Source organism: Sphaerodactylus townsendi, linkage group LG01, assembly GCF_021028975.2.
Source record: "Sphaerodactylus townsendi isolate TG3544 linkage group LG01, MPM_Stown_v2.3, whole genome shotgun sequence".
Lineage (NCBI taxonomy): Eukaryota > Metazoa > Chordata > Lepidosauria > Squamata > Sphaerodactylidae > Sphaerodactylus > Sphaerodactylus townsendi.
In genome coordinates this window covers 47,581,738-47,598,674 of record NC_059425.1, presented here as the reverse complement: position 1 = coordinate 47,598,674, position 16,937 = coordinate 47,581,738, and the positions used below count along the sequence as shown (strand labels likewise).

General features: G+C 43.9%; 1 protein-coding gene across 1 annotated transcript in view; it reads right to left on the bottom strand.

The window, feature by feature from the left end:
• Positions 1-16,937, bottom strand: part of LOC125425084 (cullin-9-like) — a 79,106-nt gene that overhangs the window by 52,308 nt on the left and 9,861 nt on the right. The window contains 3 exon segments of the mRNA XM_048482581.1: positions 2,818-3,351; positions 3,669-3,823; positions 12,442-13,047. Of these exon segments, the coding sequence (XP_048338538.1) occupies positions 2,818-3,351; positions 3,669-3,823; positions 12,442-13,033 (1,281 nt within the window). The 5' untranslated portion in view covers positions 13,034-13,047.

Sequence of the window (16,937 nt, the reverse complement as noted above, 5' to 3'; positions counted from 1 at the left end):
GTGAGCAGGATCTTCGAGAAAACCCAAGGAGCAGTGGACAATAGGAATGAAAGGGCCAGGTTCAGGTACATCTAGGGCAGGGGTCTGCAACCTGTGGCTCTCCAGTTGTTCATGGACTACAATTCCCATCAGCCCCTGCCAGTATGGCCAATTGACCCCTGATCTAGGGGGATCACTTCCTCATCTCCCTCTTCTCTTTCTTCCCCTTCACTGGAGGAAGAGTGATCAGATTGCCACTGCAGTATGCCTCTGGGTCTCTTCCACCCCCTTCCATCTATCTGGCAGCCTTAGTAAGCCAGGAAGAGGTAGTGTGGGTCTGATTTCCTGAAGTGGAAGGATTTTGGGGGTTGTGATAAGAGGGCTCAGATCCTAACCACTTAGCTTGATCATAATGCTCAGTTTCTTCCCTCATTGTCCTTTCCATGAAGGAAATGGATTTAGAAGAGACATGGGGCACCTCAGAAGAGTCATCCCTATTCTTACGGGAATCACTGGGTGTTCCACTTGGATGTCTGTAGCTATAGCCATTTGAGAGGGAGTAGGGGCAATAGTTTGGCCAAGGTTTGCCTAACTGAGCACTGACTCTGTAGAGGCAAGCTCAGCCCCAAGGACTCCCAAGTCACTGCCTCCTACCATGGTCTGGTCATCTTGGTGTGAGGTACATCTAGGGAAAACATGCCTCTTTGTGGAACACTTCCCTGACACCTGTTGCTCAGCCTCCGGGGAAACCAAGATATTGGCTCCCGGGCAAGATTTGCTGCATTCTTCAGCAACATAGGAAACATCAAAACTCCAAAACAATGACATTGCACTGATGAGGGGGACTTCAAGCTCCAATTTGGAAAGGAAGTCATCCCCTCTGCCTCTCCCTGGCATTCTTCGGCCCACGGGAGAGATTTTTGGCAGGCAAAAGACTGCAAGTGTTCCCATGTTGATCTCTTTCCCCTAGCCTAATTTCTAACTCCTACTGGGCTTAGAATAAAAGGAGGGAGAAGAAGCAAAAGAGAGGGAAAAATGAGAGGGAAAAGGAAGCAAAGAGATAGATTAGAATAGATGAATCAGACTGGCAAGAGCCTAAGCCTAACTCTGCCGTCCACACAGAAGACAAGAAGTGAAAGAATTTCATTTCCTGCTTCCCTGTACCAACAGATGGGAATCACCCAGACAAGATGTCCTCCTGCCTCAGTGAAGAATATGCTTAAGGGGTGGTTTGCCATTGCTTTCCCCAGTTATCTACACTTAACCCCAGTAAGCTGGTTACTCATTTTACCAACCTCAGAAGGATGGAAGGCTGAGCCAACCTTGAGCCAGCTACCTGGGGTTGAACTCAGGTCATGAGCAGTACTGCAATTTACTGCAAGGCTCCTATAGGAATCTACTCGGGGACATTATAATATTGGTCATTTTGTTTTCAGTACCTTTCCTAACAATGTCCAGCATAGATTTTCCCTTTTCCTGCATACTGGGGTGACATTTTTACTAAATTATCCACTGCAACTCACCGTCTCTTGCCCACAATCCCAGCAAATTCTGACCTCATTAGAATATACCTGAAGCTGTGATTTCTTATTCCAGTGTGCATCACCTTACACTTACCAAAACTGAACGTTTCCCCACTCACCCAATCTGTGGAAATCCTCCTAGAGCTCTTCACAATCATTCTTAGTTTTCACCCTACTAAATCATTTTGTATCACTGGCAAACCTGGCCACTAAACTGTTCAACTCCAGTTCCAGAACATTTATGAACAACTGAAGTAGTACTGGTTCCAGTACTAATTACTGTGGAGTCTCCACAGGTTCCTTACCTTCCTTTTGAGAGCTGTCCATTTATTCTTACTCTCTGCTTCCTGCTGTTTAACTATTTTTTAGTTCATAAGAGAATTTGCTTATCCCATTACTGCTAACTGTACTCAGGAATCTTTGGTAGGGTACCAGGACAAAAGAGCCCAAGTAGATAATGACTGCCAGGTAACCATTATCTACATGTTTATTCATTTTCTGAAAGGATTCCAAAAGGATGGTGAGGCAGGACTCCCTTTTGCAGAAGCCATGCTGATTTTCCCTCAGAAGGCTTTGTTCTTCTATGCGGCTAATAATTCCTCTATGTGTCTAATAATTCTATCGTTGATTACAGGTTTGCGACAGATGTTAAGCTAACTGGCCTGTAATTTTCAGGGCTGGTAGATCAGCAATCTCACATTTGACTTCCTCAAGAACTCTTGGATGCATGCCATCAGGTCCTGGAGACTTATCAGTTTTTAATCTCCTTAACAAAACTTCAGTTCTCGTTAACTGCAGATAGGAATGAATTTCTCATTGAAATGATGAGAAAAAGGATGATTTTTAAAATTAAAATTAAATGAAGTGAAAATAATTGTACTTATTAGTTGACATGATTACAGCAATCTACTGCTAAACTAATTATTTATGAATTACATCTGAAGGTGTCTGAACGGTAGATCGGACAAGTTATCTTATAGCAGTGGTGATAAACTCCAAATGTTCATGGACTACAATTCCCATCAGCCCCTGCCAGCATGGCCAATTGGCCATAAGTTCGCCACCGCAGCCTTATAGCAACTGTCGGCAGACATCATGCAAGTAATTAAAAAAAAATCAAAATACTATGCTTCCAACTTCTGGAATAAAAAATCTGTTTATGGAACTAAAAACATGGTTTACGTAGGGTTCAAATCTCAGAGAACTATTAAATTTTTTAAAAATGAACCAAAGTAATAACCGGAATGAAAATTCCATCTCTTTATCTCTGAGTAATTTCCCCTCCTCTGCTGAAACTATCTTCACAACATATTACCTGCACAGGAGGCATCCCACTATTGCTCTGCCGAAACTCTCCCTCATCTCCAGCATTGATCTCTTCATAGTCTTCTAGCATGCGCACAGTCATCCCTGGTTTCAGATTCTCCTGCACGTATTCTACATAGTTACTGCGGTTGGAGAAATCGGACAAAGTCAAGAACACATTCCCTGTTTTTTTCTGTGGGGAAGGCTTTGGAGTTACCGGAGGCACCTGAACAGCGGTGCAAGTAGGACCCTTTGGCTGGAAGATAGAGCGAACAACTCGACACTGAGTCTCCCTCAAGGATAGAAGCTCCCTCTCTTGGCTGCGATCCCAGCCCATCACCCGCACAAGCTCTGAGATGAGATTAGCCATGGCCATGCTGAAATCAAACTCCCGTTGCACACGGCTCTTTTCCCCAAAATTTGCACTGGGGGCTGCACAGTCTTGGCGCTCTCCTCCCTGTTCTGTGGTACTGTTGAGCTTGTCCATGAGGGAGGTGACACACAGGTAGCGTTTCACCAGAGAAAACAGTAGCTTTCCTGGAATCTGAAACAGACATAGCACATCAGACAAATTGGAAAAAAATAACTTTACCTTCTAGTTAAGATCTGCTTAGCTAGATATTAGTTCTGTCCATCTTATTCCTCAGTTTCCACTGCCTATCATGAGCCCTGTTTCAGACATTCTCCAAATTAGACATGTCCCTAGATAATCTTAATCAGTCTTCTCATCTTTAACACTAACCTTTATAGTTACCCAACCCTCATCTCAACGGCTTCTCAGAGCCCTAAGTTCGGGAATCCACTTTCTTCACAAGAGATCCCTTTCATTACCATATCACAGCTAACCCAGTCAGTTGGTACCTGAGGAAGATGAATCCCTTCAAAGGACATGCAGTGCTCTTCAGACGATGTAGTTTCTGCAAATAGTTCCAGGAGAGTATAGCGACTATCAAAGTCCATGTGCTGTTCGATGCCATCCTGCTGACTGAGGGACAAGAGAACATAGGCTCGGCTTCCTGAAACACAAACAGGCAAACTTAGTGCAGCTCCTAATGCTTGGGAGGTAAACAACACAAAACAGATGCACCCCAGCATCATAAATCTATTCAAGATGGGGGCACTTATTTCCCACCAAGACCCATTTTATACTATGACCAGAAGTTGCCATTTTCTGTTTACAGAGAGATAACATTTTTATGAACACAGTAAATGTCCATCATGAAGAACCTCACAAACCACATATGAACAAAAGACCATCCCAGCTGGGCACAGAAGGCCAAGACACCTGGCATTCATAGTCACAAGAATTCAAATTCTTGATCCAACCTCTTGGAGCAACAATGCCTTTAAAATCATTTTCTCTGGTTAATTGTTTATTATTTTTAGGTTATTTATAGTTCACCTTTCTTGCTAAGACTCAAGGCAGATGACATAGTGTAAGTAAAGTACAATCAACAGAATGGGACATCCAAAAAACAATTCTGTAGGGTTTAGACTACAGGAATCTGAAAACAAACAGAAGTGCAACAAAGCATGATTTTTAAAACACAATATGTCATGATGTAGAAAATTCCTAGTAAGAAGCATACTGAAAGTGTTAGGTAGCAATATAAGCAGTGTAGGTCACAGATCCTATCCCTTTACCAATGCAACTTTCTGACCATTTAATTACAGTACTGTTCTATTTATTTGTTCAAAAAACAAAAAGTCCTGTTGAATATTTCCATTTTACATCATTTCAAGAAAATGAAAAGAGTAGGAGCCTTTCTAAACTCTTCAGGGAGGCCATTCCATAAGGTATGCCTATAGGTAGCTATTGATTTTGAGAATGCATGCATATGGGTAGTTATTGATTTCACCCATTTGTAGGATGGTACTTCCAGAAGAATTGCTGGGGTGAGTGAAGTTGTCATGGAGGAGCATAGGGAGAGGGGCGGTCTTGCAGAGAAGAGGGACCAAGGCCATGAAAGGCCTTGTATATGAATTAGAATTTCTAAGGTATGAAGAAATCTATTGTTGCTAAGCACAGGGTCATTACGTCAAAACTGGCTTGTTGGGCAGCATCGTGAACAAGATGATGGAAACGTACTCTTTGTGTTCTACAACTAACTCTGTTGTACTGAGACAACTTTGAGTTACTAAGAATATTTTATAAGTTTACTATTAAGAATGTATAATTTCTTTGGTGTAACCAAATTTGTAATGTTAATTTTTATGTTATTTTTTAATCTCTGTCTACAATAAAGCTTATTTTGTGACCAGGGCCCCCTGTCACCTCAGCCACGGTGCCCTTGTCACGTCAGGGACCTTCCTAGGCTTCAGATATTCTCAACCTGGGTAGCGCCGCTGCTAGTGTAGCCACCAATTAATGTTGTCCCTGACCCTCTGAGGCTTTTATGGCTTCCTTCTCCCTTGTAGCCCCACTCCTGAACCCGCCCCTTTGACCAGGGACTTCCTGGGCCTCTGCCTTTAAAGCTCTGCTGGCCTTTCCTCTGTACTTTGGTTCCTGGGAGGAAAGGGCTGTCCCTGCTGATGGGCCAGCTTCCTACCAGGCAGGGCTCTGAGACAAGTTTGCCGTTGCTTTGCCCTGGCCTTGGATAGATGATGCCTGGCTCTCCCATCTCCTTGGGCTGCCCTGGCTTGCCAAGTCCTGCAGGTAAGTGGCTTGGGGCAGGGTGGTTGGGGGAGTCTGGGCCCCAGACAATATCTATTCTCAAACTTCTCTTCAAACCATCATGACTAAAACTTTTTTCCTGCAAATGATAGCTAAAATGCACAGTGATCTCAGAGTATTTGTTGGCTAGTTAGGACAGCATAGCACAGTATCTGTCCATTTCTACCCCCAGTACCTGCCTTAGTATGGTTAGCAGAACTGGCTTTTACTCTAACTAGGGTTCCCATTCATGGTGCTGCACCTCCTCCAACCCCTCTGTAAGGGGGGTTTGTGCTGTCCTTCCTACCCCCCATGAGTGCTGTCCCTCTCATCCTTGCCCCCACTCTCCTGGGAGAAGCTCGTACTGGAGAGCCTCCAAAGCCACAGGGTGACAAGGCTGGCTAGCAGCCTGAAGCAAACACAGGTTGGCCACTGGGAAGAGGACTAACCCTAGTCCTGGGTCCCACCTCGCCCGTTCTTCCTCACGTCCCTGGCCTCTGCTTTTCCCTGCCTTGGTCTCCTCCCCCTTTCGAGTCTCGGGCTCCTCTGCCCTCCTTGTTTGTATCTCTCTCACTGAGGCTCACTATCCAACTCTGTTTTCCTACTTCCAAACTCTTCCTCCCCTCCATCTGGGCTCTCCTCTTCTTATTTCCCCTCCCCTCCCCTCCCTCCCCCTTCCCCCCCCCATCCCTGCCTTCCAATCTCCCTTTTGACCATGGGGCATTCATCAAGCTCTCCCAGCCTGATGACTGGCTGCCCGACTGATTGAACCACCTCTGTGTTGGGTGGGGTCCAAGTCCATACCCAGAAGATGGGCCTGCTCTCATGTCACGGCCATGGTCCTCTGGGCACCTGAAGGGCCATTGTGGCTGCACCAGAATGGCGTGCCTGTGCTCTTTGTGTTCATGTGAGAGACCAAGCAACAGTGGGGTTTCATCCATTTCTTTGCAGCGACAGGCATGGGCAGGACGATCCACTTCAGTGGTGACTGTGAGGACCGTCTCCTCCTTCTCCCCACCCCATTCAGTAGGTTGTTGCCATGTGGGGGGAAGCTCCGGGTTTGGGGCCCGGGGGGCCACGTACACCTGAGGCGATCGTGGCTGGAGCCGGGACGAGTAAGACACCCGTCCCCGGACACCATTATAACAATTATTTCAGCCAAGGGCTCAAAGCAAATTTCAGACCTGTTTAAGCATAGTTCATTAAGGCCAGGAAGATAAAGATGTTATGCATCATTCTGGCCATGAAAAGAAAGGATTTATACCAGGCAAAATAAACATTTTATTATTATTTTATTGCTTTTTATGGGTCACCTTGAACAGCTATTGGCAGATTCCCTTTTAAGCGAACACATACAAATCCTGCTTAACCATAGTCAAGAAAATCAAGGGTGTTTTATCTGCAACAGCTTCTAATGAATGATCCTATCATGGCTCTTAATGTCTCAGACTTCAGATGTCTAAGTCAAAAACAACATTTAATTCACAATACGTAAACTGCATATACAAGAAAAATATGAGATAACTACTGTATACTAGTTAATAAATAACAGCCACAGAGTTTAAAGGGTGACTGTGACCTTGCTTAATATTTGCTTCTTAAGAATAGCAAGTAAAGCTGCAACATGCTCCTCCTCCACCAATCATGTATCTTTCATTACAAATGTGGACCTTGGGAAGGCCTGGGAGACAGCAACAAAACAAAGAACAATCTGCAAGAGTGATGGTACAAGGGGCTGGGCTGGAAAAGCAAGATGATAATGACAATCAGTTGCAATACAACTTTATGATGTGTCAAATTTTCATTCATTTTTTTACCATAATCATTTTTATATCCTTTGGAAGCACTTAGCATTTTTTTAAGCTGGAACTTCTAATCTATACAATGCCCTATTTTATACTGGATATGTTCCTGAAAAATTATTTTGTATGGTACAAGGTGAAAACAAGATGAAATATAGCTTAGGAACGTCCTTTTACAACCACTGAAAATGTGTCATGGGCTCAACATAACCAGCAGAACATATTCCTGCAAATATTTAAATAGTCTTCCCATTTATCTATGGATGCCACAATTGCTTGGTTACGTTCAAAAAAATCTAATCAGCCGTCGCCTGATATGACAGAAGACAGTAAACATGCATCAGTTTGTGTATGTATTATGAAGGAGCAAGACAGACATGGAGAAGGAACTTATTCAGTGCTAGAAATTTGAACTGAACACACACGCAAATATATACAAAGAGAAAAAGACAGGGCTGCAAGCGTCTCAATTTTTTAAAACCCATGATTGCTATAAACAATCCTGGATGTCACATGAAACACAACTATACACTGCCCACCACTGGACTGGTAGAACAGAAGTGGGAGCAAGGCAAGGATTAATGGAGAACAGGTGGTAGATAAGTATGTAGTCGGGCTGCGTAGGCTGAGCACCTGGAAACAGGAACAGTGACCAAAGAATCCTCAGCAGAATTTTAGGATCAATGATGTAGGACTGGGTTTTAATTACACAACTAGTTCAGTGGAAGATGGGGCCAGCAAGACCATTAAAGCAATGGTAACAGGTTAAGTTTCATGTAAGTACTTGGAAAGTTCAAAGCAAGTGGGGTTTTCATCCAGCCACTCCATATGAATCCTGGTGTAAGAAGCCAAACATCACATAAAACAAAATTACATATGATACAAACAGCTCCTTAGAAAATCCATGGCCCCTTCCACACACCCAAAATAATGCGTTTTCAAACCACTTTCACAACTGTTTGCAAGTGGATTTTGCCATTCCGCACAGCTTCAAAGAGCACTGAAAGCAGTTTGAAAGTGCATTATTCTGCATGTGCGGAATGAGCCCATGATTCTGTTACTCTTGAAAGGTGTCACAGAACTCATGATTCACTCAGCTAGATTCACAGAGCTATATCCTACCCAAACCATCGTGCGCAGCTAAGGGCAGTGCAAGATGTGTTGATACAAGAGGCTGTTGACACAATGCAGTGTTCTTGCTTGTGGACAGTGGCAGGATATAACTTTTTACTGCTTAATGTAAACCTTGTTTGCATGGGCAAAGTAGCTTCGTGGTAGGAGTGTAGTAATTAGAATACTGAAGCTGGTATTTGCAAATATTATAAATTAATTTGAAAGGTGCATTCACATTTACATAAACACTTCCATAAATCGTATGTTTTGTCTTACACATACATGCCGCTCAGTTTTGTCCCAGGCATCTAATCATGTTTATTTCCCAGACCAGAAAAAGTGATAGTTCTACTATAATATTAATCTTAGTGAAGGAAAAACCATTAATTCTAGAACATGTTGGCAGTTGTTCTGAGCCTGCTCTGGAGCAGGATAGAAGTTCCATAAACAACAACAACAAATGAAGGAAAGTACTAATATATACACAGTGAGCTACACAGAAGTAGCCCCCCAATTAGGGTACATAAATTTGAGGTCTGCTCTCCGTATGTTACATTCTGACATCAATATTTTTTGGAAAAAGAAATATAAAAAGATGGTATCAGATAATTCTAGCCTTTGACAACATGTGTTCATTTCGCTACCTCACTATGTGTCTGTTTCTTCCTAAGTGGAGCTGAGAAACAAACATGGTTTGACCTTTTTTCCCCCTTCATATTTATTTAAGAACTCAAATATTTAATACAGGTCTTTGGTCTGCAATGGCAGGACTCTTTCACCACAAGTTCTTAAAAGACCTCAGAAGAAAGATAAAGGAAAGTCTGTCATATGAACTCCAGCTGACTCTATCCCCAGAGCGTGGGAACAATTCCAAAAGCTGGTGACTAATTCTCAGAACTCCTTCCTCAGAAGCCGGGGGGGGGGGGGGGGATTGTAGGAAGTGAGACCTACACAAAGATTCTAAATAACTATAATTACCAGATTGTTACACTGCACCATAAAAAGTGTAGACAATAAATCCAAACTAACCAATTTATTTTTACAGATGGTGGATTTTGTATCTGAATATTAGAATTTATCTGAACAGCAAGCTGCCAAGCATGCCTCTAAACCTTCAGAATATATTCTGACCTTTGCTGGGTGTATCTCAAAGTACTTTGAGCTACATTTTCACAATCTGACATTCATGTTCAAGATGTACATTAACTTCATTATTACACAAAGCAAAAAGTAATGCTCAAGTGACCACTTCTGACTGTGGAAATCACAGATGATTATCCCAAGACTAGAACCACAGCAGATATCAAAGGGGGACAAATTACAGTGAGCTGCATCAGGCCCAAGGGAACATCTTATGCTCTCCTTAACTTGTCAGAAACATCAGCCTGTGGGACTGCATATTTGGAGGAACTGATTCAAATTCCTCAGAAGCAGAAGCGTATCTGGGGGACATGAGGGGGCTGGAGCCCCAGGTACCACTCGGGCAGGGCACATGGGGCACCTCCCTCACAACCTTGCCCCCAACCTGAGCATCATGTGGAGCTTGGGAGCAAGGGCGCAGATGAATGATAAACCGGCCAGCAGTCACCAAAAAACTGTGTTGATGCAGTGCCCTCTGGGTGTTGAGTTGTGCTTAGAGGAAGGAGTCGGATCGGATCAGAAAGTCATCGAGATAGGGGTGTATGGTCTCTGGGTAGTGGCATTTGCCACCAAGCTTCTTCCCAAGATCAAAGTAGCATCCAGAATGGCATCAGGCACGAACAAGGCCACTTTCAGCATCCTGTTGGCTCCCTCTTGCAAGCACTTGAACTCTTCTGGCATCAGCTGGACCATTTTTCACGTCAATATGGTGACTGCCCTAGCCACCAGCGAGGCAGTGGCCGATGCCCTGATGGCCATGGTTAAGGCTTCAGGAGCCTTCTTAGTGAACTGGTCAGCCTTCTTGTCTATGCTATCTATCCATCTTTCGAGACCAGGCTTAGAGCGGCGTTATAGGGGCATCTACCAGAGAATAAGTGAAGGAATGTCATGTTGATGGAATAAGCTTGTTTTCTACTGCTCCAGAAACTAGGACAAGGAGTAATGGGTTCAAGGTACAGGAAAAGAGATTCACCTAAACATTAGGAAGAACTTCCTGATGGTAAGGGCTGCTTGACAGTTGAATGAGCTGCCTTGGAGGGTGGTAGATACTCCTTCTTTGGGGGGGTTTAAACAGAGGCTGGAGCCATCTGTCAGGAATGCTTTGATTGTATTCCTGCATGGTAGGGGGCTGGACTTGATGGCCTTTGTGGTCTCTTACAACTCTATGATTCTACAAAACCAGAGGAGCTGCAACCAGGATCTGTCAAGGCAACCTTGAATTGAATGATCATCCATTAGCTGAATCCTCGTTTCACAAATTAACTGCAGTTCAAGTAAACAGGCATTCTCTCCACATTCCTTTTGAAGTGAGGTCTTGAGAACAGCACACAGGACTCCAGATGCAGCCTGACCAATGTACAGTGTACAGTGGGGACTATGACATCTTCTGATTTGGATGCTATGTCTCTGTTGATACACCGCAAGATCACATTAGCCTGCTCAGACTATGTAATCTGCCTTGAGTCTCAAGGAAGGCAAACTTTCTTTCCCAAACCTCTAAATAATTAAATAGGTTTAACTTGCTAGTCATGCACCAAATGTTTGCAAATATTGGAGGCATCTGAGAGCATTAATCACGATATAAAATAAATACATTGGCATCATGTGTTTAACAATCGTCTGCATGTGAACTGGAACCGAATGCACCCAATCAGTTACTAAAACTTGACTAGAACAAAAACTAAGCAACTTCAGCCCAAACCACAGTAGAGCCAAACCAGAAAATCTAATCATTTGTCTCCTGAGGCATGAGACATTTCTCCTCCCACAAGCTTATTAATTGTTCTTAGAATAGAAAGCAAGCATCAAAGCACACCCTAGCAGAGCAGAATCATTTAGGCAGACAGCACCTGAAACACAAAGATATTAACTGTAAGATTAAACATTTTCAAATGTCTTATCCGCAATTTAAGATAGCAACAGAAGGCCATTAAACCAAGGCAAACAACACCCTTTTCGACAACACTCTTTTCTCCAAGGGAGTCTAACAGGCAAGAGAAGTAATGTGAGAACCTTACAGGTGGCCATTGTTGCAGAATACCTCTGTGGAAAGGGAAAATCTCATTCTGACATGACATAAAATGTACGGTCCAGTGTGGTCCTAAGGAAAATGTAAACAAGAGTAAACCGACAAAAAAACCTAGAGAGAAATTCTACGGGATTATGATGAATGTGGAATCATTTAATTCATAAGGTTAAATTCCCGGGCACAAAACAAAGGTTCTGTGAAAGCTCTCAAAATGTTGGTTTCCTACCCTGAAAACTTGCCATTACACCTATACTTTACATAGTGTAATACAGAAACACTGTGCTTTTACCCAGGGCAAGAAAAAGCCACTAGAGGAACACATTCTCTAGAACAGTTAAATAGGACAAAGAAACCCAGATAAAATAACCAGGGAAGTCTCTGTTCCCTGGTTGGCCCTGCCAGACAAAAATCGGCCATTATGTGAAAGAGAATACTGAACTAACAGTGTACCTCTTATGTTTGGGAAGCCAGGTGCTATATCAGTGGAACCGCTGGGTTGTTGCAGAAAAATAAAATGTCTCAGCTCTAATTCCTATTAACAAATGAGGACAACAATCCAGCTTGCCAAGCTGTGGGGATATAACTAAGACAATGCTCTAATGAACAACAGTATGCTTTCATTGCAGTGCCTCTGGAGAATGTTTAACATAATGCTTTTTAAAAATTCAGCATCTTTCCTGAGTCTGGAATCAAAACTTTCCTCAGTACTCCTGATCAATCCTATGACATTTCTGGATGCAGCTTTATTTCAGTATCTGAGAAATGCATCCAGTAGAGGCAAAAAGAGCCATGAACAGATGTCACCCACTAGAGTATTTCTCTTTCCTGAAATAGTCAAACTGCTAGCCAAGGAGGGGCTCACATTTCACCCTGGAGTTCTCAGCCATGCCGTCTCACCTGCATCATGTGAAGCCAGAGCCCTCAGCATCTTGCCAGCGCTGCGACGGATCTGCTTCTCCTCGTTACACAGCATCTTCATCAACAGATCCAGGGCACCTGTCTCCTTAAAGACACCCGTTAGTGAGCCAATACTGGCGTAGGCACTGAGCACATGGATGGTATTCAGGATGGAGGACTCTGGGCCTGTTGTACGCGCCATCTGCCGAGCTGCACGCTGCACCAGGTTCCTGACATCAGCCTTCATCTCCAAGAGAGAGGCTTCATCCAGTGTCACATCAGAGGGGTATGTGCTAGGTGCCTTCTCCTCTTTCACCCGCTGCCCTTCCGGTTTCCTCTTGCCTAATAGTGTGGGGCAGTTAGCATAAACCTCCTCAGCTGACATCCACATCAGAATATTCTCTGCTTTGTTCTCAGAAACAGCGTTTGTGCTGCTTCCTGTACTGTCATCCAAGTTGAGGATGGTCCAACGGATCAGGTATTCAGTGTGTCCATCATGGCCCCGACGTTGCCGTAACAGCTCCTCAGGATAGGCTTGCAGCTTGGGCCCAACGTGCACCAGCAGATTTCCATTCCTCCTTTCACCAACCATGATGGAGGATTTGTCTGTGAACAAAGGAGGAAAAGAAGTCAGGCCTCGAATAGTACCAAGCAAACCCATACTAGGACCCCTAGAGCCATATCCAGAGGCACAGTTTGCGAGCAAAATAACAGCTATTACTCTTTGCAGGACTCTTCTGCTAGGGTTAAATCTGTAGCCCTCCCTATCAGACAGGATTCCTCTCACAGAGATCTGATACTCTCCATACCCACGTATTTAAAAATAGGGATTCCCAAAGTGGGCAGTACTGCCCCCTGGGTGTGGTGGAAACATCAAGAAAAGCCATGAGGAATTGTAGTGTAGTAAGGGAATAGCAGAGAATTTGGGAGCAGTTGTGGGGGAGGTACAGGAACTCCTGGGCCAGCTGGCGGGAAAAAGGTCTTGTCCGCCCATCCTAATGACTGGTGAGTTTTAAAGGAAAAGCTGCAGCATTCTCCTCACTGTATAGCCCGAATGGGGAGGTGAACCAAGGCAAAGAGCCCTGTCATTGCTGCCTTGGAAGGCAACAGCATCCTCCTTGCTGTGTAGCTCAGGGCTAGGGGAGAAGGGAGCCAAGGCAAGGAGTCCCACTGCTGTTGCGTTGCAAGGCAAGATGGATTATTTTTAAAGTCTAAGGTTGAGAAGCTGATATCCCCGCACCAAGCACACTTATCCCATTAAAACTGTGAAGACGTAACGGGTAAGATGCAAACATACCCTTTCATATTGCTAAAACAGCTCAATAAATTGGTTTACTTTTATTAGATAATGTTTTATTTGTGTAATACATACATATGTTTACAGTATTAGAAGTTGTTTTGAATTTGCAGTAAACCTAATGCCAAGAAAGGGGCATGTGTTTGTATCTGTGTGGGTGTGGCAGCCCGAAAAAGTTTGGGAACCACGGTTTTAAAACAGTATGCTACAATGCAGAGGTTCCCCACTTATGAACAAATTTTCAAATCTCTCAAACAACCAGTAATCTGGGATTCCAGACAATGGGTCCGAATTAAAAGTAACACATCCCACAAAAACCTTTTCTCACAGAGAAGATCATTCAGGTCACTTGGGAACCCAACAGCTCAATCTTATGAACTTTTATGCCCAGAAGAAAGTCCTATTCATTGGTATTTGTTCCCAGGTAAGTACAAGCAAAATTGCAGTCCCAGCCTCCCCATTTAAACTTTACATGCAGTTCTGAGCAAAAAAAAGGGGGAGGTTCCAGATCTGAGTATTATTGGATCGGAAAAATATTGATATTCCTAAATTACAACATCAATATGGTATTTGGATTTGAGGGTTCCCCCCCCAGAAATAATTTTTTTCAGGTCCTTTATTCTCCAGGGGGGGAACTTTCCAGGTGTCTGGGGAGGCATATTTTTGAAGGCAACAAAATTAAAGCAAAGCATTTGATGTCTGTCTCTTGCTAAGCTAATCTTAAACAATCTATATGCCATTAAAGGTATTCGAAATCGAAATCGATGTCTGTCCTTTACATTACCCCCCTTCCCCTCAATTTCAAGCAGATTGGATCCAGGAGTTCAATTCTATGGGCAGGAGCCTCCAGCCATCTTTCATTATTTCCTATTGGAGGAAGGGGAGGAAAAAAGCCTCCAAGCTGCTTCCAAGCAAAAGCCATATGCCTGCAAGAAGCATGTCAAACCACACTTTCCATGGAAGAACCAGCACAAAAGCATTACTGCAGAACCCAGTAATCCTAGTGGAGCCACAAGCCTAATGTGCCAAGCCAAAAAGAACCAAAATCAAACCAGAGATTCTCTGCATGGAAACTCAAGGCGGAGGGCACTTTTGAGAGCCCAGAAGAACCAATGACAATGCGCAAACATTGGCTCCTCATCTTTCCAAAAGTGCCAAATATTTGTGAGATTTTTCAGGACCAATAAGGTATTTTTTTAGTATATTTTTGGCCTGGTTTCAGTCGAATGCACACTTCTAGTTGTAACTTGAGAATGTCCAGCAAGTACCTTCCCACAAACATCCATGGATATGTTAAATTGACTTTTGTATCTCCAGACAGTAAAAGTACATGAAAGTATCCAGATCTTCCTTAGGCTCCCCTTCTTGAAGCAGCAATCTGCAATCCTGTAAAATTCTATTCCCAACACTGCAGGACCCATATGGACTAATAACCACAAAGATCGGTAAAGAGGGAGAAGGGGCAAAATAATTACTTCCTTTTTACAAGCAGAGTTTCACCATATGCTCCTGGCCCAGGGGGTCCCCAATCTTTTTGAGCCTGTAAGAAAAGCCAAAATTGGCTGCCACAAAACAGGTGCTTCAGGAGGCCCTCAGTTACACAAAGGTTCTGCTGCTTACTCTCAGTTAGCCAATCAATTCTCCAATGGCCAACCAGAAGTTTTACTGGGCAAAAGACCCACCTAATCCTGCCCACCTGATAAAAACACTTATAGGGCACCAGGAGATGTATTGGTGGCACCATGGCACCCCACTGGCATCACATTGGGGAGCTCTTTTCTAGACTTAACTGGTAACCAATAACAAACCACAGTTTCTGATTATTTCAAGTTTCATATCCGTTGTAAATGCATTATGGCTTCCCATGTTTTCTGCTCTCCAAGAGAAGCGAATTGTTGGCAACCTTTTGAGTCTGTAACTGTCTCTTTTTGTATGTCATGAGCCAGCCCCTGGGTACTTACCAGGATACAGAGGACTCTGAGGCAGAACCTGACAACACAGTGCAGCCAGAGTTGGCTGCTCCTGAAGAAAACCAGGCAGCAGAGCCAACTCCCAGCCCTTCCCTGCTTGATCACGTGCAAGTGGAGAAGCCTGCTGATCCTCCTAGGAAACCCAGTAATGAGTCAGCTGTGCACAGGAGGCAGAAGCAGAGGAAGCTGCTGCAGAGGCAAACGGAGGAGTGCTCCTATTGCAGCAAGATATGGGAAGATGGAAGTATCTGCATCTGATGAGGATTAACTCCTTGCAGAATCCCAACCCCTTGGACAAGGCTCTCTATATTGTAAGCCTTGCTGTGAGCCTGCTTCTGCCTAGGTGCAACAAGTGTGTTACCTGTCGCCGCCGTGTGCCTGGTTAATCGCTGGTCCCCAGGCTGTTTACTGGTTCTCCTGTACCACGACTGGAGGACTGTTCTCGGACTATGCTTTTGCCTGCCACCTGTTTGACCCCACAAGGCTGCACCCAACCATGCCCGACTGCTGGCAGCACATTGTACTGACTCAAAAACAATACATCTAGACCAGGGGTAGGGAACCTGCAGCTCTCCAGATGTTCAGGAACTACAATTCCCATCAGCCTCTGTCAGCATGGCCAATGCTGGTAGGGGCTGATGGGAATTGTAGTTCCTGAACATCTGGAGAGCCGCAGGTTCCCTACCCCTGATCTAGACTCACTATCTAATGACAATATGTATAGCTGGCAGAACACAAAATGGATTGGCTGAGACTTCAATCTACCACATACTTCTGAGCCAGATTTCCGTACCAGATGATACTGGAACTGGACATAGAAACATTCCACACTGTAGAGTTCACAAATTCAAATTCAGCCAATGATTTTGCTTAACTATTAAATGAAATATAATTCCACAAAAAATATAATTCCACCACAGAAATTAAATATGTTGGCTTGTAAGTGGACGGTCATTCCCACTGCTTACCTCAACCCAGATCAAGGGAGTTTAGAACTGGACAAATGTCCATTTTCTCATATTCATTTGTATTTAAGGGTTAAAAGCCTATGACTATCTGAATTTCAGTCCTTTATATACCACTGTCAATTAATGTGATATTCTTTATCCCATGGGTTTCCAACTCTGCCGCTTCAGATGTTCATAAACTACAATTCCCACCAGCCATGCCAATTGGCCATGCTAGCAGGGACTGAGGGAAATTGTAGTCCATGAACATCTGAAGTGCCA